General features: G+C 49.3%; 1 protein-coding gene across 2 annotated transcripts; it reads right to left on the bottom strand.

The window, feature by feature from the left end:
* Positions 1-6,401: 6,401 nt before the first annotated feature.
* Positions 6,402-19,482, bottom strand: ROGDI (rogdi atypical leucine zipper). Of its 2 annotated transcripts, XM_048321443.1 has the most exons (11): positions 19,403-19,481; positions 16,919-16,990; positions 15,544-15,626; positions 14,197-14,251; positions 13,594-13,674; positions 11,185-11,280; positions 9,828-9,926; positions 9,245-9,358; positions 8,453-8,502; positions 7,796-7,922; positions 6,402-7,273 (listed from the first exon to the last, which is right to left on the bottom strand). In XM_048321443.1, exons 1-11 carry the CDS (start codon positions 19,442-19,444, stop codon positions 7,232-7,234), a joined length of 861 nt encoding a protein of 286 aa, XP_048177400.1. In that variant the 5' UTR covers positions 19,445-19,481; the 3' UTR covers positions 6,402-7,231. The 2 variants fall into 2 exon arrangements, with proteins under 2 accessions (XP_048177400.1, XP_048177401.1); XM_048321444.1 differs by lacking the exon at positions 9,245-9,358 and having other exon boundaries at positions 19,403-19,482.
* Between the last annotated feature and the right edge of the window lie 1,039 nt (positions 19,483-20,521).

Raw genomic sequence — 20,521 nt, 5'->3', positions numbered from 1 at the left:
ATTCACCCTGACATATTTTAGAACTGGTATCCAAATTTCAGAGCTGGGCTCCAAAAAATTATGGCAATACCTTTATTTTGGCAAGGCAAACAGCTAGTCCCAGTATTTGCAGTACAATGATAGGCTGCCCAGAGGAGGTAATAGTCAGAAACAGCTTTCTATGCCGGCACCTTTTATGTGGGATTAATCCCCAGACATATTTTAAATTTCAGAGGTGCATTCTTGAAAATTATGGCAGTACGATTATTTGTGCAAGAAACCTCCTAGCCCACATGGTTCGGATGATAAGAGACCTTGGAAAGGTAAAGGTCAGCAGCAACTTTCTGTGCTGGTACCTTTTCTGTTGGACTAATTCCCAGATGTATTCAATTTTGAAGGTGGAATCCAAGAGCATCCAGTGTGGGTTCCACTGGGAGGGCCACAGGTCCTTGCTACTCCAGCACAAGCTTCCCACAGGGGTTACAGATTCCACCTTGGGCTTCACCTTGCCCTGGCATAGGCTCCTTCATGGGCTGGAGGTGGAGCTCTTCACCCGCCATGGACCTCTGTGGGCTGCAGGGACTCAGCTGCCTCACCGTGATCTTCACCACAGGCTGCAGGGGAATCTCAGCTCCAGCACCTGGAGAACCTCCTGCCCCTCCTTCTCCACCGACCTTGGTGTCTGCAGAGCTGTTCCTCTCACATGTTCTCACCCCTCTCTTTTCTGCCTGCAATTGCTTCTGTGCAGTAACTTTTTTCCCCCTTAAATTTGTTATCCCAGAGGCACTGTCACCATTGCTGTTGGACTCAGCCTTGGGTATGTCATGGCTTCCCATTGGTTCTATCAGATGGTATCACTGGTTTCTAGTAGCTTTGCAGGGAAGCACTCCTGTAGCCCCTCTCCCCCCCTACCAAAGCCAAACACACAAACCAAATACAGATGCAAATCAAAGGGATGGAGAAATAAAAATAGCAATAGGCTGTAGGACAGAGATGGAAAATAAAGGGACAGGGAACAGGACAGAGTGAAAGAGAGAAACAAAGGGACAAGGAGCAAGACACTGAAAGAGAAAGAAGCAACAGGGACAGGGAGCAGGACAGAGGGATACCCAGCAGCACGCTGGATAAGAGAGAGGGCCAGGAAGCAGGTTAGAGAAAAAATTAGTATTGGCCAGAGGATAGATGGAGCATTACGAAATAGGAATGGGGAGCAGGACAGAGGAGAGAGAGACAAGAATTGTGGACATAGAGAAAGAATGAGACAGGGAGCAGAGGGGAGAGGCAGAGAGAAAAGGGACAGGAAGAACGGTGATGGAAAAGGGACAGGGAGCAGGACAGAGAACAAACTTGAAATGAAAAGAGGGCAATGGAGCAGGACAGAGATGAAGAAAGAAGGGCAGAAGGACAGAGAAAAATAAGGGACAGAGCAAGACAGAGATGGAGAAAGAAAGAACTGTGATGGGCAGGAAGGTATGTAGCAAGAAATGACAAGTTGATGAACAGAGAGACAGACAAAAAATAGGGACAGGAAGGTGGACAGAGAGACAATACCAGGACAGAGAGCTGGAAAGAAAAAGCAGTGGCAGGCAATGGGACAGGAGAGAGAGAAGGAAAAAGAAGGGTAGAGAAATAAACAAAAAAGTTGAGGGACAGAATGCCAAAAAATTATCCCAGAGAGAAAGACAGTGACAAAGAAGACAGTGGGATAGAGAGAGAAATAAAGAAACGGGGAGAACAATAGAAAATTAGAGAAATAAAGGACAGGGAACAGCACAGAAGGATAGAGGTGTAAATAGAGGAATGAGGAATGGAACGGAGAGATAGAGAGAAAAAAGGAAGGGTAGGAAATGAATCAAAGGGATGAAGAAATAAAAAAGCAGTGATAGGGAGCAAGTCAGAGTGATGGAGCAAACATAACTAGTGATGGAGAGAAGGACAGAGAGAGCAACAGGGACCAGGACTGGGGGGTAGAGAAAGAGAGGGAATGGGACTGGGATGCAAAACAGAGAGAACAACTGTCGTACAAGGAAGTTGACAAAATTACAGAAAGGGAAAAAGATGGTTGGGAATCCTGATGACAGGGAGCCAGGCAGAGAGAGATGGAGGGACAACGAACAGCACAACAGTATCTTCCAGTATCTGATGGGGGCCTACAGGGAAGCAGGAGAAGGACACTTACTTCATCAGGCACTAGAGTGATGGGACAAAAAGTAATCACAAAATCATAAAATCTTCTGAGTTGGAAGAAAGATCATCAAGTCCAGCTCTTAAGTGAATGGCCGATATAGGGACCAAACTCACAACATTATTAGCACCATGCTCTCACCAAATGAGCTTACCTCAGGTACAAATTGAAAGGCAAAATTTAGACTAGACATTAAGAAGAAGTTCTTTACTGTGAGAGTGGTGAGACACTGGGACAGGTAGCCCAGAGAAGCTGCAGCTTCCTCATGCCTGGCAACATTAAAGACAAAGTTGGGTAAGGCCTTGAGCAACCTGGTCTAGTGGGACCATATGGCAGGGGGATCGGGAACAGATGATCTTTAAGGTCTATTCCAAACCCTTAACATTCTGTGAATAGAAGAGGCAGGGACAGAGGGCAGAGATCTAGAGAGCTAGGGAATACAGAGTAGGGCAAGGAGAGACTGGGAGGCAGAAGATGAGGACATGGCCCCAAGGACCTGGGACTTACTGCAGTTCCTGCTTTTAATGCCACCAGAGAATTTTACAGTTCAGATGCTTCTCCCTCCCTCTTTCTCTCCTTTAGGGTCAGATCTGAGAACCTATGAGAATACTTTGGTGTCTTACAGCTCTAGAAATACAAGGCTTTATAGATACATATTGTGACCCACACACGGTACATGGACATACTACACTTTTGGATACACATACAGAGCCTCTTTTATATGTTGATGATCTAGTCTGCTGAAGATACAGATGGGGAGCCAAACAGAACCAGGGAGAGAAAAAGACGGATAAGGAGCAGAAAATAGAGGGAGATCATGAGATGGAGAAAGACTCATAAGGATGAGTAGCAGGATAGAGAGATGTAGAAGAAGAGGAGCAGGGAACTGGACCGAGTTCTGGGGCATACAGAGCTGGAGCACACACTTCCAGGAAATCCATGGACATGTCCTGGGGGTCCCCCACCCTCTTACTCACTAGGCCAGAAAAATGGCACTCTGTCCTCCCTGCCAATCTGCACAGGTACCAGAGGAATGTGCTTCCCTGCAGGGGCCAAGAACCCAGGCAGTGAGAGAGCAAAAGGTAGGAGAAGAAAGGGACTAGGCAGGGCTCAAGGCAGGCACAGCAGCAGTGCCCAGAAGATAAGGATGGACCTTGAGGGGCCAGCATATGTGGCCAGTCCCTGCCCCAGAGCCCTGAGCAAGCATGCTCAACAGCACAGAGCTGGGAGCAGAAGACATTTTATGCAGAGCTTTAACCCTGCCAGCTTGGGGAAAACAAGTCCTACAAAGATGTCAGGGTTTGTCAGGAATCCATGTCAGCAGGGCAGCAGCCTCTCACTGACCAAGGCCAGGGTCTGTTCCAGGCAGTGTGCCAGGCAGGCACTGGTAACACCTTCTAATAAGTGGTAGCTCTGCACTGGTAACACCCACAGGCAGACATAGGGTCATAATGTGAGCCATGGACACGGTGGTGCCCAACACCAGGGTGCTAGCCAGCTGCAGGCAGGCAGTAAGCAGGCAGTGTCCTGGGCAACAGCACCAGGAAAACCCACCCCCAGGGAGTTCCCATCTGCAAAGTCCACAGCTGGCCAGTGGCTCCCTTGCAGTCTGGGCACAGCAGCCCAGCTGGAATGAGGTGTCCAGCCCATCCCACCCATCATGAGAGCCCAGATGCTGACCCAGCACGGGTACAGTCACTGCAGCCAGAAAGTGACACTGCATCTTCTTGCCAGCATATCCCTCTTCTGTGGTCCAACAGAGAGTGGGGACACATGTTGGGTCGTAGACTACCAGTGATAACTCTGTTGGTTGGGGGGCTCCGTATGGGACCACGCAATGTCCCTCTGCCTCTGTCCTGCACAGTGCAGAGCCCTGGTCTTGGCCAGGTGCTGCATGGAACCCTTTTGCTGGCAAGATCCTGTGAACTGGGGCAGGGCTGGTGTGGGCTCTTCCTGTAAGAGCTGGTTAGCTGCACTTTCCATCACCTCTAGCAGTACAGGCACGAGGCCTCCTGCTCCATCTCCTACTCACTTCTGAGTACAGCCCTCCATCCTACCTGCCCAGAGCCAGGAAAGGGGGCTCCTGCCATACCTCATTTTGAACAGACCGTGCACCTCTCCCCAGTGGCACTATCACTCTGGATGCTGCAGCGGCCCACAACACACCACAGCAGCCACAGAGGCAGGGAGGGAAGGCGAATAGCCGTGAAAATGCCCCTCAGAAGAGGGGCTGGAAGCAGCCCTGCCATGACCCAGTGGCTGCTGAGGGTCTGAAATACGTTTTTGTGTGTGTCCTCGAGGAGTTGTTTCCTCCCCGGGCATTCCCTTAGAGCCATCCAGACTCTGCCCAGTGTTCCAGCAGAGGTCCCCAGGAACCCTTGGAGCTTTCCCGGGCACCAGGAACAGGAAAGTGGTGGCTGGTGCTGAGGGATACACATGTGGATGTGCAGGTGTGTTGGGAGCGGTATGTGTGTCAGGCTGTTCTCAGAGCATCCACCAGAACGCACTACCTCTGGAGCACCGTGTGAGCTCGGAGGCAGCGGTGTGTGCTGAGCACGGTCTGTGTGTGGAGGCCCATGTTGCGGGGTACAGGTGTTCCTGTGCGTGTGTGTGAAAATGAGTGCAGGAGCAGGGACGCGGGGCCGGGGCGGAGCCAGCGCCGGCACCAGGCTCGGCCCGAGCGGCACCAGCAGCGGCTCTTGGCAGCGGGGACAGAAGTGGCACCCATCAGCAGCTCTGCCCGAGCGGTACTGGCAATGCAAGCGAGTGACACAGGCAGTGGCATCGAGCAGAGCCCCAGCTCTGCCCGGGCGGCACCGGCACCAGGCAGTGGCTCTGCTAGAAGGGCACCGGCACTGGCAGCTGCCCTCAGCAGGGCGAGCGGCAGCACGAGGCGGGGCGGGGTGAGGTCCCGCCGGCGTGGCGGGAGCGCGGGGTCCGGCCGGCAGCGGAGCGGGGCGCTGGGCACCCCGCGCCAGGGTGACCAGCTGCCTCTGGCGAGGCGGGATGGACGAAACGGGCGGCGAGCAGCTCCGGGGGCTTGGGCAGCCCCCCGGGGCACCAACATCTTTGCCCGCCGCGAGACGAAGCAGTGCTCGGGCTGCCCAGGCTGGGCAAAGCGCAGCTCTGCCTGGCAGGAACCAGGTCCCGGAGCAGCTCGGGGGCCCTCCCCTGTGTTCCTGCAGAGCAAGTGAGGCAGCTTTACTGCACGAAGCGGAGGTACCCTCAGCCACGGCACACCCAGAACCAGCGCCAGTAACATCAGGGAGTGCAGACTGCCTGCTCCTTGTCCCCCCTCTTCTCTCCCTGCTCCTTTCTGGTCAGATCAGTAGGGTCTCTGTTGTCCCCACCCAGCACTGCTGTCTGTTGCCTTACACTGCCTTTCTTGACCTTTCCTTGCCAGAGGAGCTTGGCTGTACTGGCCCACAGCATGCCTGGCATGCACGATATGCTGCCTGCCACTACTAGGGCTCTGTGTGGGGCTTTTTGTCAACCCCAACAGCTATGCATTTGGAACGGTTCTCCCGGCCAATCCCTTAGCAAACCCTTACTAGCAAAACCAGGTCTCCTGAGCCCCAACTTTGCCACTGATTGGGATCTCATCCCTGGGAATTTCTACTTCTTCCATCACATTGCCTCTGCCCCTGCTAGCTCAAAGTAGCAGATGTGGGAGAGGAACCCGGCTGCCCATGCTCTCCATCATCCTTCCTGTCAGAGCAGCTGTCCCTTTCACTGGTCGTTGAGGCTATTCAGAACGAAGTGAAACTCGGGAGCATTTAAACACACCTGTTCACAAAAAGGTAAAGTTGCTGTTGTTGCTGAGAAAGTTGCAAAAGACTTCCAAGGGCAACAGAGCCACGTGGGTAGGTGGCAGCTTCCTGAGAAGACACTAAATGGGGACCTGGAGACTTCCCACTCTGCCAGAGATGTTCTGAATGACTCCATGAGCTAACCCAACCCAGTCTGAGTGCCTACAGCCTCTTCCAAAACATGACTGTCAAGGCACGTTTGGAAAACTACTTCAGGTAGTGCTCAAGTATCAGATGAGCATTGGGCTGAGGCTATGCAAACAGCCCAGCCTTTGAAGAGCTGCTCAGCTGTGCCCCCAGAAACCACTACTGTCCTCCCCCAGTAAAGCAAAAGACATAAAAAAAAGCATGCATAACCAAGAACAGCCACTCACTTGTGAGAGAGCACAGGATCTTAGATACTCATTCTTTCACAGCCCGCATGAGCATTGCAGGTCTGAGGGTCTTTATTTCAGTTATCAGTGGCTAAAGGGATGAGTTACACGTTGTAGCATCCATAGGCAGCAAATCATAGTAGCAACGGGGTACTCACTTTGTGTTTAATGACAAGATGAAAGACTGCACAAGGTACACCAAGGCAACTCCAAAGGCTGGCAGTGAAAACAAGATACTAAACCTGGAAAAGACCAATCGGCCCAACTAGGGCTTAGGAAAAAAATAATTATCACATTGATGCTGGATGGGGGGAAAAAGAATTCAAACAGCAGAAAGTAAGAGCATCCCCAAAGGGGAATCAGTAACATGGGGATGGACAGAACAGCCAGGGGAGGGAGTCACTCAGGGTTAGTCATAAGCACAGCTGGACCAGATAACAGAAACATATTTCACTACATGGAGCAACATGCCCTACCTATTAAGAGGTGTGTTAAGTTTTCCCCCCTTCCAGCTACTTCACAGTCCAGGAGTTAGTTACAGCACAATGCGCAGATCTAGTTAGTGAGGGTGGTCCAGAGCACCCGTCCTTTTTAACAGACCTGTGTGACTCACCAGGCCCTTGGGAAGCATGAGCCACACAATGCACAAGAGGGACCAGTGGAAGCTCCTGCCAGTCACCCAGCACTACTTGGTGCCCTGCTTATGCAGCAATTCCAGACAAGGCTACTAAAGCTGTGTCTCTGGGTACACTGACTCTGCCCTGTGGAGGGCATCTGGCAGTGAACCCCAGCATTCCTCAGGCTGACCTGGACTCAGATGGCATGAGAGAACAAAGAGAGAAACACTGGAAGTACTGTAAAGGCTTAGACCATTCCACAGAGAATTAATATGGCCTGTAGTTCCAGTAACTGGAGAAAACGGAGATCTGGAAAGCAAGAAGAAAAGCAGTTAAGTTCCTATACCCCTTGGACCACAAAAAAAAAAGAGCACAAAATGTGTGAGGGAGGACTGAGCTTCACAGCATTATACACTTCAGCACAGCACTACTGAAGGGCAGGTTTGCTGCTGCTGGTGTCACTCAAGGAGCACAAAGTCACTTGCTCAAGGTGGCAGCCAGGCCAGTTGCAGAGCTGGACCTGAGCACTGATCTACTGGAATCTAGGTTGCTCCTCTCTAGTACTTGGTGTTTCCTCACATCCACCTCATGACTGAGAACACAGAAGTGTCTACTTGGTCCTTTCCATCTAGTCACCAGCTCAGCAGACATCTGCCACACCACTATACTTATCCTATGGCTGTCTGCTAGGCAGTGCCAGCCAGCTCCCTGGCTCCAGAACATTGACTCATCTCTTGTTTTCATCAAGTTGAACAGAATAACATCACATCAGATCCGAGGTCCTCTCAAAATCCAGAGTTGAAAACAAAGCCCCTTTCCCAAGGCCATTACCTTGTCCTTCAGTTGCTGGCAAAGCTGCAGTGAAACTGTGAAGAAGACAAGGGCATCATTTAACCACGGGACAACACATTCCACTTTATGGACATGGCTGACTTCATATCGCTGGCTGCCAAACTCACTGGAGGGGGGGGAAAAGAGCACAGCTTCACACACAACAGCATAGAACACAACTCAACTGTCCTACCTTCCCATGGGAGAGATTATGATGATTTCTATCACATTTAAATCAGCACCTGGCAAAGTTACAGAATGCAAACACTCAGACCACCTCTGACCAGATTTAGAGTTAAGCTAAAGGGTGAAGGTAGGAACTTCACCTCATTCCAGACAGGCACAGAGGCAGGGAATGCAGATGGCAATGCCAATAACCAAACACTCATTTTGGCTGTAAACTCTCATCTCTAGATAAACTCTAGATAAACACTGTATAGATGGGCTGAATCCTGGAAATTCACATCTTTCAGCCTTTAGGACCAAGTAATTAAAGAGACACAGGAGAGCATTCACAGGCACAGCAAATGACTCAGTCCAGCTTCTCCACTTCAGAGATGCTACAATGGAAACTGCACACAGCTGTCTGGATTTCACCCTCAAGACATACCAACACCTGTTACCCAGCTACACTACTCTTGTAGTGACTGTACTTACAACATGGCCCCAGGGTTGTGCAAAACAGACCCTCCAGCAGGCTTGAAGTTCTAGAGAAGGAAAAGATCATTAGGATTTTGATGCAGTAAACAAACTACTTAGAAGAAAGACGTTTGAGGTTTACACTTTCAGTAGCCTGACATCAAGAAACACCCACACTCTATTTGCCTGGACACTCCATCAATATGGAATCCCTCTTGTTAGAACCCTTCCTGCTCCTTCAATGAAAGAAATTTTACACACTGGCTAAGTTCAATGTAGGTACAAATTTTATCACTACAGAAATAAGATGAGAAGATCCAGAAGAAAAACAAAATACAGATTTTTAGGAAAATCTTCCTTATGGAAGGACTGCACTTCATAAAGCTTAAGAGTTGAATGCTCTTTTTACAGGACATCAAGTTGACCCATGCAACAGGTGAAGCAGAAAAGTATCCATCAAAACTCCATTCAGGAAACCCAAGATGCTACTTTGATGTAAACTGAATTAATATAATTACACCCTTCCAAAATTACAAAGAATTATCAAACTATATTTAAAATATTTGGTAAAAAATGGCTTACTCCAGAGCACTGGTATGTTCTTCTGGGCTAAGCAGCCATGCCCCAAACCAGATTTAGAGCCAGTGCTTTGTGTGCAGCAGACCTAAACACAGACACTTAGCACCAGCTGAACTCATTCCTGCATTATCTTATGAACTAACATTGCACCAGGTAGCAGTGCAATCTCCTCCTCACAGTGGGATGCAAAGAGAGGAAACTAAACAAGGCTCAGGAGATAGCAGGCATCACCTTGGTTGTGCTGGGCTGCAGCACATGGAGCTGGTAGACAGTGAGGCACAGCTTGTTCAGGTTAATATAGAAATTCACAAGGATGTCTGGAGGCAGCGTAGGGGTGAACATTTTCTGGCAAGAAAATTAGTTTCTTTGTCAGTGGAAAGATCATAATTTCTAATGCTGGGAAATCATTCCCTTTTCCCAAGCCACACTACAATTACCCCATGGCAAAAAAAACATTAGGAGAGAAACAAAGACTCAGAAGCTGCAGGCAATGGTTGTTGCTCCTGCTGCCCTTGATCAAATGGTATGTGCATGACAGTGACAACAGAGGATGGAGCAGTGTTCACAAGGGCAAATCATCCCTGGACAAGACTCTTGGGCAGAGAACAGAACTTAATTACCAGAGCCCTCATGCTCAAGTCACCTGCATTCCCACAGGAAGACACAAAGCAGCCAAAACCACTCAGGATTTGCCCTTGCTTCAGTTCTGCCACAGGAGATACTTCAGAAACCCACTTTCACCAGGATGCAGCCCAGTACCCAAACTGTTCAGGCTGCTGGACCTGTATAGAGATCTAGACCACCACATACTTACTGTGAGACCACTAGAGGCAATTTCTGGTAGTGTCAGAGTGGCAGGAGTGGTCAGCCGATTTCGGGCTCTGGAGAGCTGCAACATCACAGCATCCATAAGCTACAAGATAATGTACAGAACCACTGCTGAGTGTGATTCCTGGACAGCTCTGGACACTGTGCTGCAGAATCCTACAGCCTTCTGCAAGCACTAAAACAACAACCGCCACCACCCTTCACCCTTCCAAGAATTCAGGAACTTATTGGGAAGGGGTGGCTCCCACATAAATGCAGTTTAACTGGTACCACTATCAGAGACTTATGAGACAGGTCAGGAGTGTTCAATACCTGTGACTGATGAGAGAACAGCTATTCATGACAAGAATACCAAGGCAACATAAGATCAATTACTGATGCCACAGAAGCATCAGCTCTTCAGAAGAACAGGCATTAAGGAAAAAATGACAAGCTGCATTCTTGGTCTTCCCACTCCCACATCACAGGTACAACTGCTGAATGGGCTCCCCCTGTTCATAACCAGCTATGAGCAAGGCAGTAGAAAAAAGAACCAGCTCATTGTGAGGTCTATCCTGCCGGAAACCACAGTTCAAAGGCTCTATTCAGGCAGACTTCCTCTTCCAGAAAAAAAGGGGGAAGCAACATATGTCTGCTATAGAGCTCATAACTGCTAAGATGAAGGCACTTTGTATTATGACTAATATCTCCCCCTACTTCCACCTGAAAGTAAAAGGAAATAGTTTTATTACCTAGCTTCTTCCTATGAGCAGCCCTTGCCCATATGGAAACTAAAAAAGTATAGTTTTCTCATGTTTGATGTTGTGATGGATTCTAATGAACAAGCCGAAATTCTGGTGCCTTCAGAGAGCATTTCCAAGCAAAAGGTTGGGCTTCACTGCCATGCAGCAGCAGGTACTCTGTATTAGACCCCAGCAAATACTACTGGCAAGAGAGAAGTCACTTTCAGATAATCACAAGTACTGTCATCTTTTGTCTGCTGATGGCTGCCTCACTGCTGCTCTCTCGCCAGCAGCACCGATCAACAAAGAGCGTAAATTATGTAACAGCATTATCCACAGAAGATCAAGGAAGATCCTCCCAGATTATCACTGGTGAGTAACAGGGCACCAACTGCTCAGATTATTGTTCACCAGGGTGTACAGCCCTGTTACTAATGCTAAACTAGTACAGATTCATATAAAATATGAGGTCACATGGATGCTTCTTGACATGGGTATATACAGGTACAGCTGTGAAGTCTGTTTCCCCTAAGGCAGTAATGTGCATTAACTGTGTTTAACACACAAACGGAGGGGAAAAAATGCATGTTTCTACCCATGCAGCAGGGGCTTTCTCCTCACCTTGAGCACTTCCAACCCTGTTTTGAACTGGTAATTCACATCTCTGTTCATAAGCAGGTAAATGGCTTGGTTCACATGGTTTCTAGCATCCTGGATCTGCAAAGGTACAAATGCAGTCCTATGAAAGAAACACTCCATAATAACACATGCTGGAAAGTTAAGGTTTCCCCAGTTATCTCACTGACTTTAAGAATGGCGTCTTCTCAAATGTTAATGCCATGTCTAAATGTCAGACATACTCTAACACAAACCTGCCACTGCTGCCCAGAAGCATTACTGGGTTCTTCCACTCACAGACTGGAGATGCAGAACAGTCTGACAGCTACAACATGGATTGTCAGTACAAATATTGTTGAATCAGGCACTCTCATCCTGGGAGTGCTCTGACCATGACTGCTTGGTAGAAATTCTCACTGCTAATGGCATACAGCAGTCAGTTCTAGCACCATGATTCCATCCTATTAGAGCTAAAACCAATGACATCAATGAGCAGCAAGCACTGACTTCTAATACAGTGTCTCTGGCAGTATCCCAGAGTCCTTTTAAAGTAAAATTGTTGGGATTGAGAGTTATCTCCAGCATCAAGAAGCTGTGCCATTGTGTGGGACCGGACCAGACTCAGGACACAGCTGGCTCGAATTCCTCTCAAGCAGGAGGAACACAGTTATCAAAGCAAGGTTGATAGGTGTATCCTTGCTTTCACAGAAGCAAGGACAAACCAGAGGAAGACAACAGCCCTGGGAGAAACTGACTTCTGTTCAATTTCAGGCAGCAGCACAAAAATTGAAAAACAAGCCCAAGGAGTAAATCAGAGGGTGCAAATGGAAGAGCTACGCAGAGAAGCTTGTATGAGAAGTGTCTGCTGGGAGGGAGACAGGCAACACAGCTTGGGGTATTTGTAGTTTGATATATCTACAGTGCCCTCCAGCAATCGCAGCTCCCAGCTCTACATCCTTGTAGAAGCCTCCCTGGCATAGATCTGGCTCCGATTCCTTCTAATGCAGAGCTCAGGGAACACGGAACAACCTTGCTTTTAGAAAGCTCTTGCACTGGAGGCTACAGAGAGGAGTGAGAATGATAAGCCCAGTGTCAGACTGCAGAAAGACTCTGCAGGTACTTGGGCATCTCCAAACATCATCACCTCCAGCCTTCACATCTCCCAGAGGCTTCTGAGCAAGCAAAACTGTTCCTGGCAGCGTTACCCAACCAAGCAGTGCCAACCCTGCTGTTATGATTTGCTTCATTCATATTCCCGCTTGATTTTGCTCTGTTTTCTAATCAACTTCCTCAACATTTATGTGCCTGCACTTGTGTTCCTCAAAAACGTGCCTATGCTACAACTTCTTATCCATGACTTCACTTTGTACAGAGAAACAAAACTCCAGCTGACATCGCTCACTAAGGGAAGACAATTGTGATCCTTTGAGATGCTAATTTTTAATTTAGACAGGCCAAAGATCACCATATAACCACTTTAAATGCTTCTGCACTCATTCCTTTAGGCACTCACACTCCATATCTGAACGATGTTAGAACACATAATGCAAGTAAATAAAGGGAAGTGTTTTCCATAAAAGCTGGTAGAAGTCTGTCAACCAGGCAGCAGTACAAAACAGCCACAAAAGCAGAGGCACTGCTGAGTGTTGTCACAAAAACTTCCTTGCTTTGTTGCAAGGCATAAACAAACTCAGTCAAGTTTGGCATTAGTGTCCAAGTACACAATTTTCTAGATTTCTACAAAGTTACTAGGTAGAGCTTTCACTGCTAAAGCAGGCATTAGGAACTGCACTCAATGCCAAATGCACTCATCAACTAGAAAAACCTGAGCTACAGCACAGGGAAGTACATTGAATACATCTCCCTTCAACCTACTCAGCTGTGACAAAGGAATTGAGACAAACCATGTCTTCAGACGCTAGGTCAGGTCCTGAAATCAGGTTATCTCCCAGCAAAATGATGGGAAAGAGATTCTGGTTCTGGATAGCTGCGTCCTTTTAACTCCTTACCTGAGGGAACTCAGACATACTACTGGAACACAGTAATTTGTTCTCAGTGTAAACAAATGCATCTGCAAGAGAATGAGAACAAGCTACTCAAAGCCCCTGAAGCTGCTCTTTGCCCTGCTAGCCTGGGATGACATGGGACAGTCCAGCACAGGCACCTCAGGCACTCCTTTAACGGAGCATGATTGCTAGCAGCCAGCCTTCAGATCAACTGGCGTGTCTGGAAGGAGCCCACCCAGGAACCCCAACTGAATTTAACTGATTTTAATTGCACCTGCTTCCTCCTTAGCTTTTACCACTGTAGCTCATGTGGAATGGACATAACAGGTCTCTCTCAAAGGACTAAAGTTACTGCTCAGAGAGCACTGAGGCTATGGACGGGCAGGCATCTAGAGCCAACAGGTACCTGCTGCAATTTCCACTGCTTGTCTTCCCGGAATGCAAAATGCAGGAGCTGATTGTTTCTGGGCATTTTCAGATTAACATCCTTGAAGAAAGAAACGAACACATGAGAGTAAGAAATGCCTATATGCAGAAGATGGGGGCTGGCAGTCATATTCCATTCTCCCAGACCATCTTGGCAAACTGCCTTCTGCAGCCCCAGCAAAGCCAGAATCTCAGTGCTCGCACAGGATGATATTAATACAAAGAATAGGTTGAAAGGCACTGAGTGAATTGGGATACAGGCAGGACACATGACCTCAGCCCAGAAGGCCCCCAAGGAAACTTGTTATTACACATCGAAGGTGGTAAAGGCAAGGAATCCCCATGGAAGTTGACTCCAGCACTCACCACCATGTGGTGGTGGTAGGAGGGGGTGTCAGATGCTGGATCTTGACAAATTTCAATGGTTGCTGAAACATTGAGGCCAATTAGGGAGGACTGACAAAGAACACTGATCATAGGTAACACATAAACAGGGTAACCTCCCTCCCTGAGGTGATGAAAGGGTGATAAGGACAACACCCACCCCTTGTAGTACAAAGCAAGAAGTGTGGCAAGTACTCACAGCTTGACACAGTGCATCTCCCTGCAGTGTCATCACACCTTTCACCTGCTCTGTGCTGGAATGAGAGGAAACATCTGGGCAACATATGTCACAAGAGGCACCTATCAACTGCCGACCTAACACCTCCCCTCCTCATCCTGTGTAGCCAGCACGGTTCCTCCTGCCCAGGGACTGAACACTACACACACTTTCAAGTCCCCAGTTCTTGGCCTGTGGTCAATTCCTGTTGTATTCTTTATGGGCCACCTCACCCTAACTGCTCTGCCTAAAACATTACCTTCATTTCTGATCCCATTCTTATTCCTTTTATCACCTGTCAACAATTTGGTTGCTGTTACAAACAGCTCTAGCAGGCACAAGCACAAGACAATAAATTAATTACTGACACTGGAGTGTTAGGTGATTCCTACAAGAGTTGAAAGCTACAAACAACACCCCATTCCAAGAAAAAAGACCCTAAATAAGTAAAACCCCACAACCTTAAATAAATAAAAAACCCACACCCCAAACCCTTTGAAAGGTCCTGCAAGATGACTCACATCTACAATGAAGTGTGAGAAGAAGACTGAAGCACCTGGTTGGGCTATATCTTACATTTTCAGATCAACTTACTTTTCAGATCAACACTGCAAGATCCACCTTACAACAACAACAACAAATGAAAACTAAATTAAGTTTAACTAAGATCTGAAGAAGACAACCTTCAAACTTAGTACAGAATTACTGCATGATTCTTTGCAATGCTGTGACATTCCTAAGGACTAAGGTGAACTGCTTTGTGACAAGCTTGTGGCCTCTGCCACAGCAGCTACTGAGTCCAAGGGACACACTGAAGATCAAAAAATGGATATCAATTTCAGAAGAACTGCTCGTCTATAGCACCTTCTGCAAAAGCCTCAGTTTGCTTTGTGTGAAGGAGATTTACTATTGTTATTTTAGGAAGATTAGGACAAAGGTTAAGATTTCTCCACAGTCAGGGTCAGAAACTGAGCCAAGGGTAGAGTTCGGGTCTTGTAACTGCAACTCCCTGTGTCATAATCAGAAAAACGCCCCTTGGCAAACTGCCCACAGCACTGAGGTAACACATGAGCATATGGTCAGGAATCAGTGACTACGTTATAGGTGTCAGCAGAAAATGGCAGAAGGCTGGCTCAGGCAGCCCTGGAACACAGCTACAGACTGTTACCTTCACCTCCCATGAGAGTTAGTTTGTTTTCCTCAAGGCAAAATCTCCTATTAAAGAAAACCCACTACACCAGGGCTTCTGCAAAGCCCTTCACCACAGATCCTCCAGGACCTGCACCCTTTGCTGCAGAGGGAAGTGACCCGCTGACCACCACCACTTACCCTGACGTGCTTAGTACAAAGTTCTCCTGCTTGACAGCTCTTCCTGAGCCACTGGTGGGCAGGGCAAAGCGGTGGGAGGCCTCCTGCCCAAGAGAGGACACAGTGAGTGCTGGAGCATCTGCCTGGGCCCAGCACACCGTGAGCCAGGAACAAAGATAATGTGGACACCAGCAAGTGGCTGAATATGTAGCAGTCACCTCTGCCAGCCTCCTGAAGTCCACCAAGCAGAGCACTTGGATTTCGTCCTACTGCAGGACCGGTGCAGCCCAGGAGAAGGCTCAGCGCATGCAACCTACAGTGAAAGGCATTTGGAAATCCCACACCCTGGAGCTGGGCAGTGCCAGCAGGATCCCCCAGCTGCCCACAGAAGGAGCAGCACCCAATAGCTCAGCTCTGCACAACGTCAGGCACCATGGTGCTGCCCCTTATCACAGCTGGTCCTTGCACATGAAGGAAGTCTGGAGTGAAAACCACCCCGCCACCTGGTTATCCTAGCTGGTGACTGCCCTTTACACAGTTCACCCTTGAAACTATAATAAATTCTTCAAAGTGGGTACTATATACACAGGTATTGTCTATTGTCACCTGCTACTGACTCCAGTCCTGGGGATCTGAGTCAGCACTACGGCACTCTTACCTCCTCTGGCACGTGCCCCTCACCTCCACATTTTTGGCCCTGCTCTTCCATCACACTATAACCTCCCAAAACCACAGAGTGTTAAGGGGCTGGGCCTGTTGAACACTGACCCAGCAGACACATGGTGCATTCTCAGTGCATGCAAGTCCCTTTGGCCAGATCCCCACTGTCTGCTTGGAAAGAGTCGACCCTGCAACGCATGCTCGGGCTGGAGAAAGGTCAGAAAAGTGTTGCCCATCTACTTGAGCTCAACACATTAGGCCTCTGAAAGGGGCAGGTACCAGCAGAGGAGTGGGCATGTCGAGGAAAGGATGATTATGAACAAGGAGAGTGCATGCTAGTAGTTACTGCACAAGTAGCAGCTGTCAGCTAAAGGCCACGGTGCTTGCTTCCACCAGCACATGTCAGAATTACAGGCAGATCCAGATTCTCTGTTCCAGAAAATATTCATATCTCACGCAAATGCCTGGCAGATAGGTCTGGCTGCCTCCATGTGCCTTTTCAAAGCAGCTCTTAGCAGAGGATCAAGAACAGAGCAATCTTGGGGAAATCAGCTTTACTGGGAGTCCTTAAGAGCAGATGGCAAGCAAGCACTAGGGACAGAACTGGACATGCATGGATGACCTTTCTGTGCAGCCTCTACCAAGAATTTTTTCCTCCAGGGGAAACCTATCACCATTCCTTACATAGAAGGTCAGACAAAGCCACAACACAAAAACCAGATAAAATTAATCTCACCTTCAAAATATCCTGCAGCTGTCTCAAAACAGCATGGACCTCTTCTTGTAAAAGCCATTTAAATTCTTCTTCCTGTGTCGTGGGAAGATAGCAGTGGAATCATTAGAAATCAAACACCAGAAGCAAATCTCTCAGACACATAAGAAAATTGTTTAAGTTCTAAGTCTACTGCTGTTTCCATGCTATTTAAATAAAGGAGGAGAACAAAAGATTTCTTCCTGATTTGTTGAAACACCTCAGTCTCCCCATCTCCACTCCAGTCCAATGAACTGTCCTCATTCTTGCCTTGTCTTTAAGAAAGCAACATTTACACAAATCACTGTACCAAAAAACCTAGAATTGAATGTGAATTTCAGAGCAAAGTAAAAATCCTGCTGCTTCAAAAACTGGGGCATCTTTTTAAGCTGTTGGGATGGACTCACCTGGCTGCCAGACACCCACCCAGCCTCCCTCACTTCCCCTTCCTTGATGGGTCAGGGGAGGAAATAAGATCATGGGCCAAGGTAAAGCTAGGGAGATCCATTACCAACTCCTGGCAAAGGCAAGACTGAATCAACTTGCAGACAAATTTGTTGCTAATTAGGTGGTGAGAAACAAAGACAAAAACTAAAATGAGCATCCCCCACCCCCCACCCCCAGCATCTCCCCAAGCAATAGCAGTCTAAAACCAAACCAAAAAAAGGGGGTGGGGGGGCACAGGCTGGGGACTCCCAATCACTGGGGCAAATTCAGTAACAAACAAGTTTGGATCTGATGACTCACTGCCTTGAGCCTCCATCGGTTGCTGCCACAGAGAAGCCTGTATAAAGCAGACCCTCAAAGCACAGCTAATGTTTCTGTTAAACCATAAGACCCCATGCAGATCATCAAAGAAGTGGGGAACAGAAGTAAGCATGGGACAAAGAAAAGATTGCCACTTGTCATCCTGTAAGAAAACAGAAATTTTCCATGGGGAGAGTTCTGAGCAGATTGCCCATAGAAAAATAGGAAAGGTACGGTCAACTCAGAACTTCAGGCTTGTGGTTTCTCTGCTAGACGGTTCCTGTTCACCATGAGGAACGCAACCCCCCCACTGATGTGTCATCACCTTATGCAAGAGTTATCCCAACAAACAGTAGGACTAAATCAGGTTTGTTTCAGAAAACATTTATCCAAGGCAGGCACACACAACAAAGCCAGGCAGGATTCCCTGTTATCCTTCAAAGCAGTTTGGGTGCAGGACCACTGACTTCGACCCTTTAATCCTGTTTTGGGTTTCTGGGAACTATACTGATCATAGAACATCCCTAACTGGAAGGGACCCACAAGGATCATCAAGTCCAAGTGTGGGCTCTGCACAGGACAGCTGCAGGAATTCCACCATGTGCTTGAGAGTGTTGTCAAAACACTCCTTGAACTTTGTTAGGCAGGGTGCTGTGACCACTACCCTGGGGAGCCTATTCCAGTGCCTGACCATCCTCTGGGTGAAGACACTTTTCTAAATGTCCAGCCTAAACCTCTCCTGACAGAGCTCCATGCTGTTCCCTCAGGTCCTGTCACTGATCACCAGGGAGAAGATGGATCTGCAGCTCTTTCACTCTGTAATGCTTGCCCTCCTCCAGGTTCCTAAAGGAACAGTGATCCCATGGGTGAAGGACATACCTTTAGTACCGCCAAAACCCACCAGCACCATGCAGGTGTTGCTACTCAAAATCCCCATTGGTGTCCTTCCTCCCTCTAGTCACAGCAAGAAACCTCCCTTCCCCTGCCCATTAATTTTGGACTAAGTCAAGTTCGTGCACATCTGTGCACTGCACAGTTGTATTTTTGGGGAGTGCTGGTCATACTCTTCTAAACCATAGGACATTAGAAAAATCTGTTTTCCTATGTCGCTTTCCACCCAGACCGATGGATCTCTGAACCCCTTTTCCAGAGCGGAGATTTCACCTCTCCTCGGAGCTCCTGTCCCGGGGAGGCCGCAGTGACGCCTGCTCTGCGCCGTCCCCGCTGCTACCAGGTCACTAGGGCAGCTCAGGCACCCGCCATGTGCGGGGCCGGTCAGCGGCACACCAAGGTCAAAGGGCACATTCACGGTGTGCTGGGAGCAGGGCGGCCCCGGCCTCGCCACCCCACCCCACCAGGCCCACCGGAGGAGCGGCGCCGGTGGCAGAGACCCGGGCGCCGCTGGTGAGCGAGGCGGGAGGAGGCCGCGGCCTTCGAACCACGCGGCGACGGGGCCCGGGCGCCGGTCCGAAAGCCTGGCCCGACAGCACGGCCGGAACTTAGGCAGCGCCTGCAGTCAGGGCAGCCGCTCTACGGCCGGGCCAAGGCGGACCCCGTACAGCGCTCGGCCCGGACTCGGGGGTAGGGGACGGCCTTGCCGCCATTCCACGGCTCCCCGCCCGAGCAGACGGAACGAGCCTGCGGGGGCCCAGCAGTGCTGTCATGCGCGGGAAGAGGCCGCTGCCGCTCTCCCTGGCCCCGCCGATCGCCCGCCCGACTCACCAGCACCGCCCGCTCCCCCTGGCTGGCCATGGCCGCCGCCATCCCGACACCGCCGGCCCCGCCCCCGACACCCCGCGCGCACGGCCCTGCAGCGCCTGATTGGGCACCGCCGCTTCCTCCGCCGCCGCGCGGGGCGGGGCCCGGGGTGACGTCAGAGAGGGCGGGGCCATCGCCCGCACAGCCCCGAGCCTGGCGCTGCCGCAGGATGGGTCTGAGCTGCCGGGCCCAGCCCAGCGCAGAGCGGCGAGGATCGAACCGAGCTGCGTGCAAGAATACTCAGAAATGAGTGAAGACGTGGAAGTCTCATTACTTCTCAAAGTAAATACATGTATCCTGGCAGTGAGGTCTTTGCACAGAAGTCGGCGAGTTCCCTTTCACAGCGGCTGTACTGCGAGCGACACGTGGGGGCATAGCACCTTCACCGAACCAGCCGCTGGGGGATGGGATATGGGAATGATCCTTCACGCCCAGGGCAGGGAGATCTTCCAACAGCACCAGTTCCTGCTGCAAGCACAGCTCTCGACTTTCTATCTGTTGCTTTTAATGACATGCTCAAAAGGAGTGCTTCCTCGGGCACCTGTAACTCACTGCACCTGAAACCCACTCTCATCCACACTTCATTTCATCCTCGTTCCTCAGGGCAGAAACAGCTACTGCTGTCCAACTATCTCATTATCCACAAGCCAGAGCTTGTAAACATTTCAGTTAAGGATCATGTCTTAGAATACCCAACTCACTACTGAGTTAGTGTTCACAGAATCATAGGATGGCTGCGGTTGAGAGGAACCTTAATGCTCATCTAGTTCCACCCTCCTGCGATGGACAGGCATCTTCCACTGCTTCTAAGACTTGGTGCTAAGAAAAACCGAAATGCCAGAAGGATGGATACCCCAGCCCAAAACTTAACACAAGTTGTCATCAACACCAGAACATTAAAACCAAGCACTCTTCTCTCATCCCAGATGCATGCAGCCCTCTGCACACAGAATTTATCCACACTCATCCTCTGTAATGCCTCACTGACAGTTCCAGCCTTCAGCAATGACCAAAGTGCTCTCAGGATTACTTGGTTTTCAGCAGCTCTGAGTTTCTAATGTTCTAAGAAACACATACTTCCTT

The sequence above is a fragment of the Corvus hawaiiensis genome, chromosome 16, assembly GCF_020740725.1.
Source record: "Corvus hawaiiensis isolate bCorHaw1 chromosome 16, bCorHaw1.pri.cur, whole genome shotgun sequence".
In the NCBI taxonomy this organism is placed as follows: Eukaryota; Metazoa; Chordata; class Aves; order Passeriformes; family Corvidae; genus Corvus; species Corvus hawaiiensis.
The sequence above is the reverse complement of the archived record's forward strand: the minus strand, read 5'-3'. Positions and strand labels throughout refer to the sequence as shown.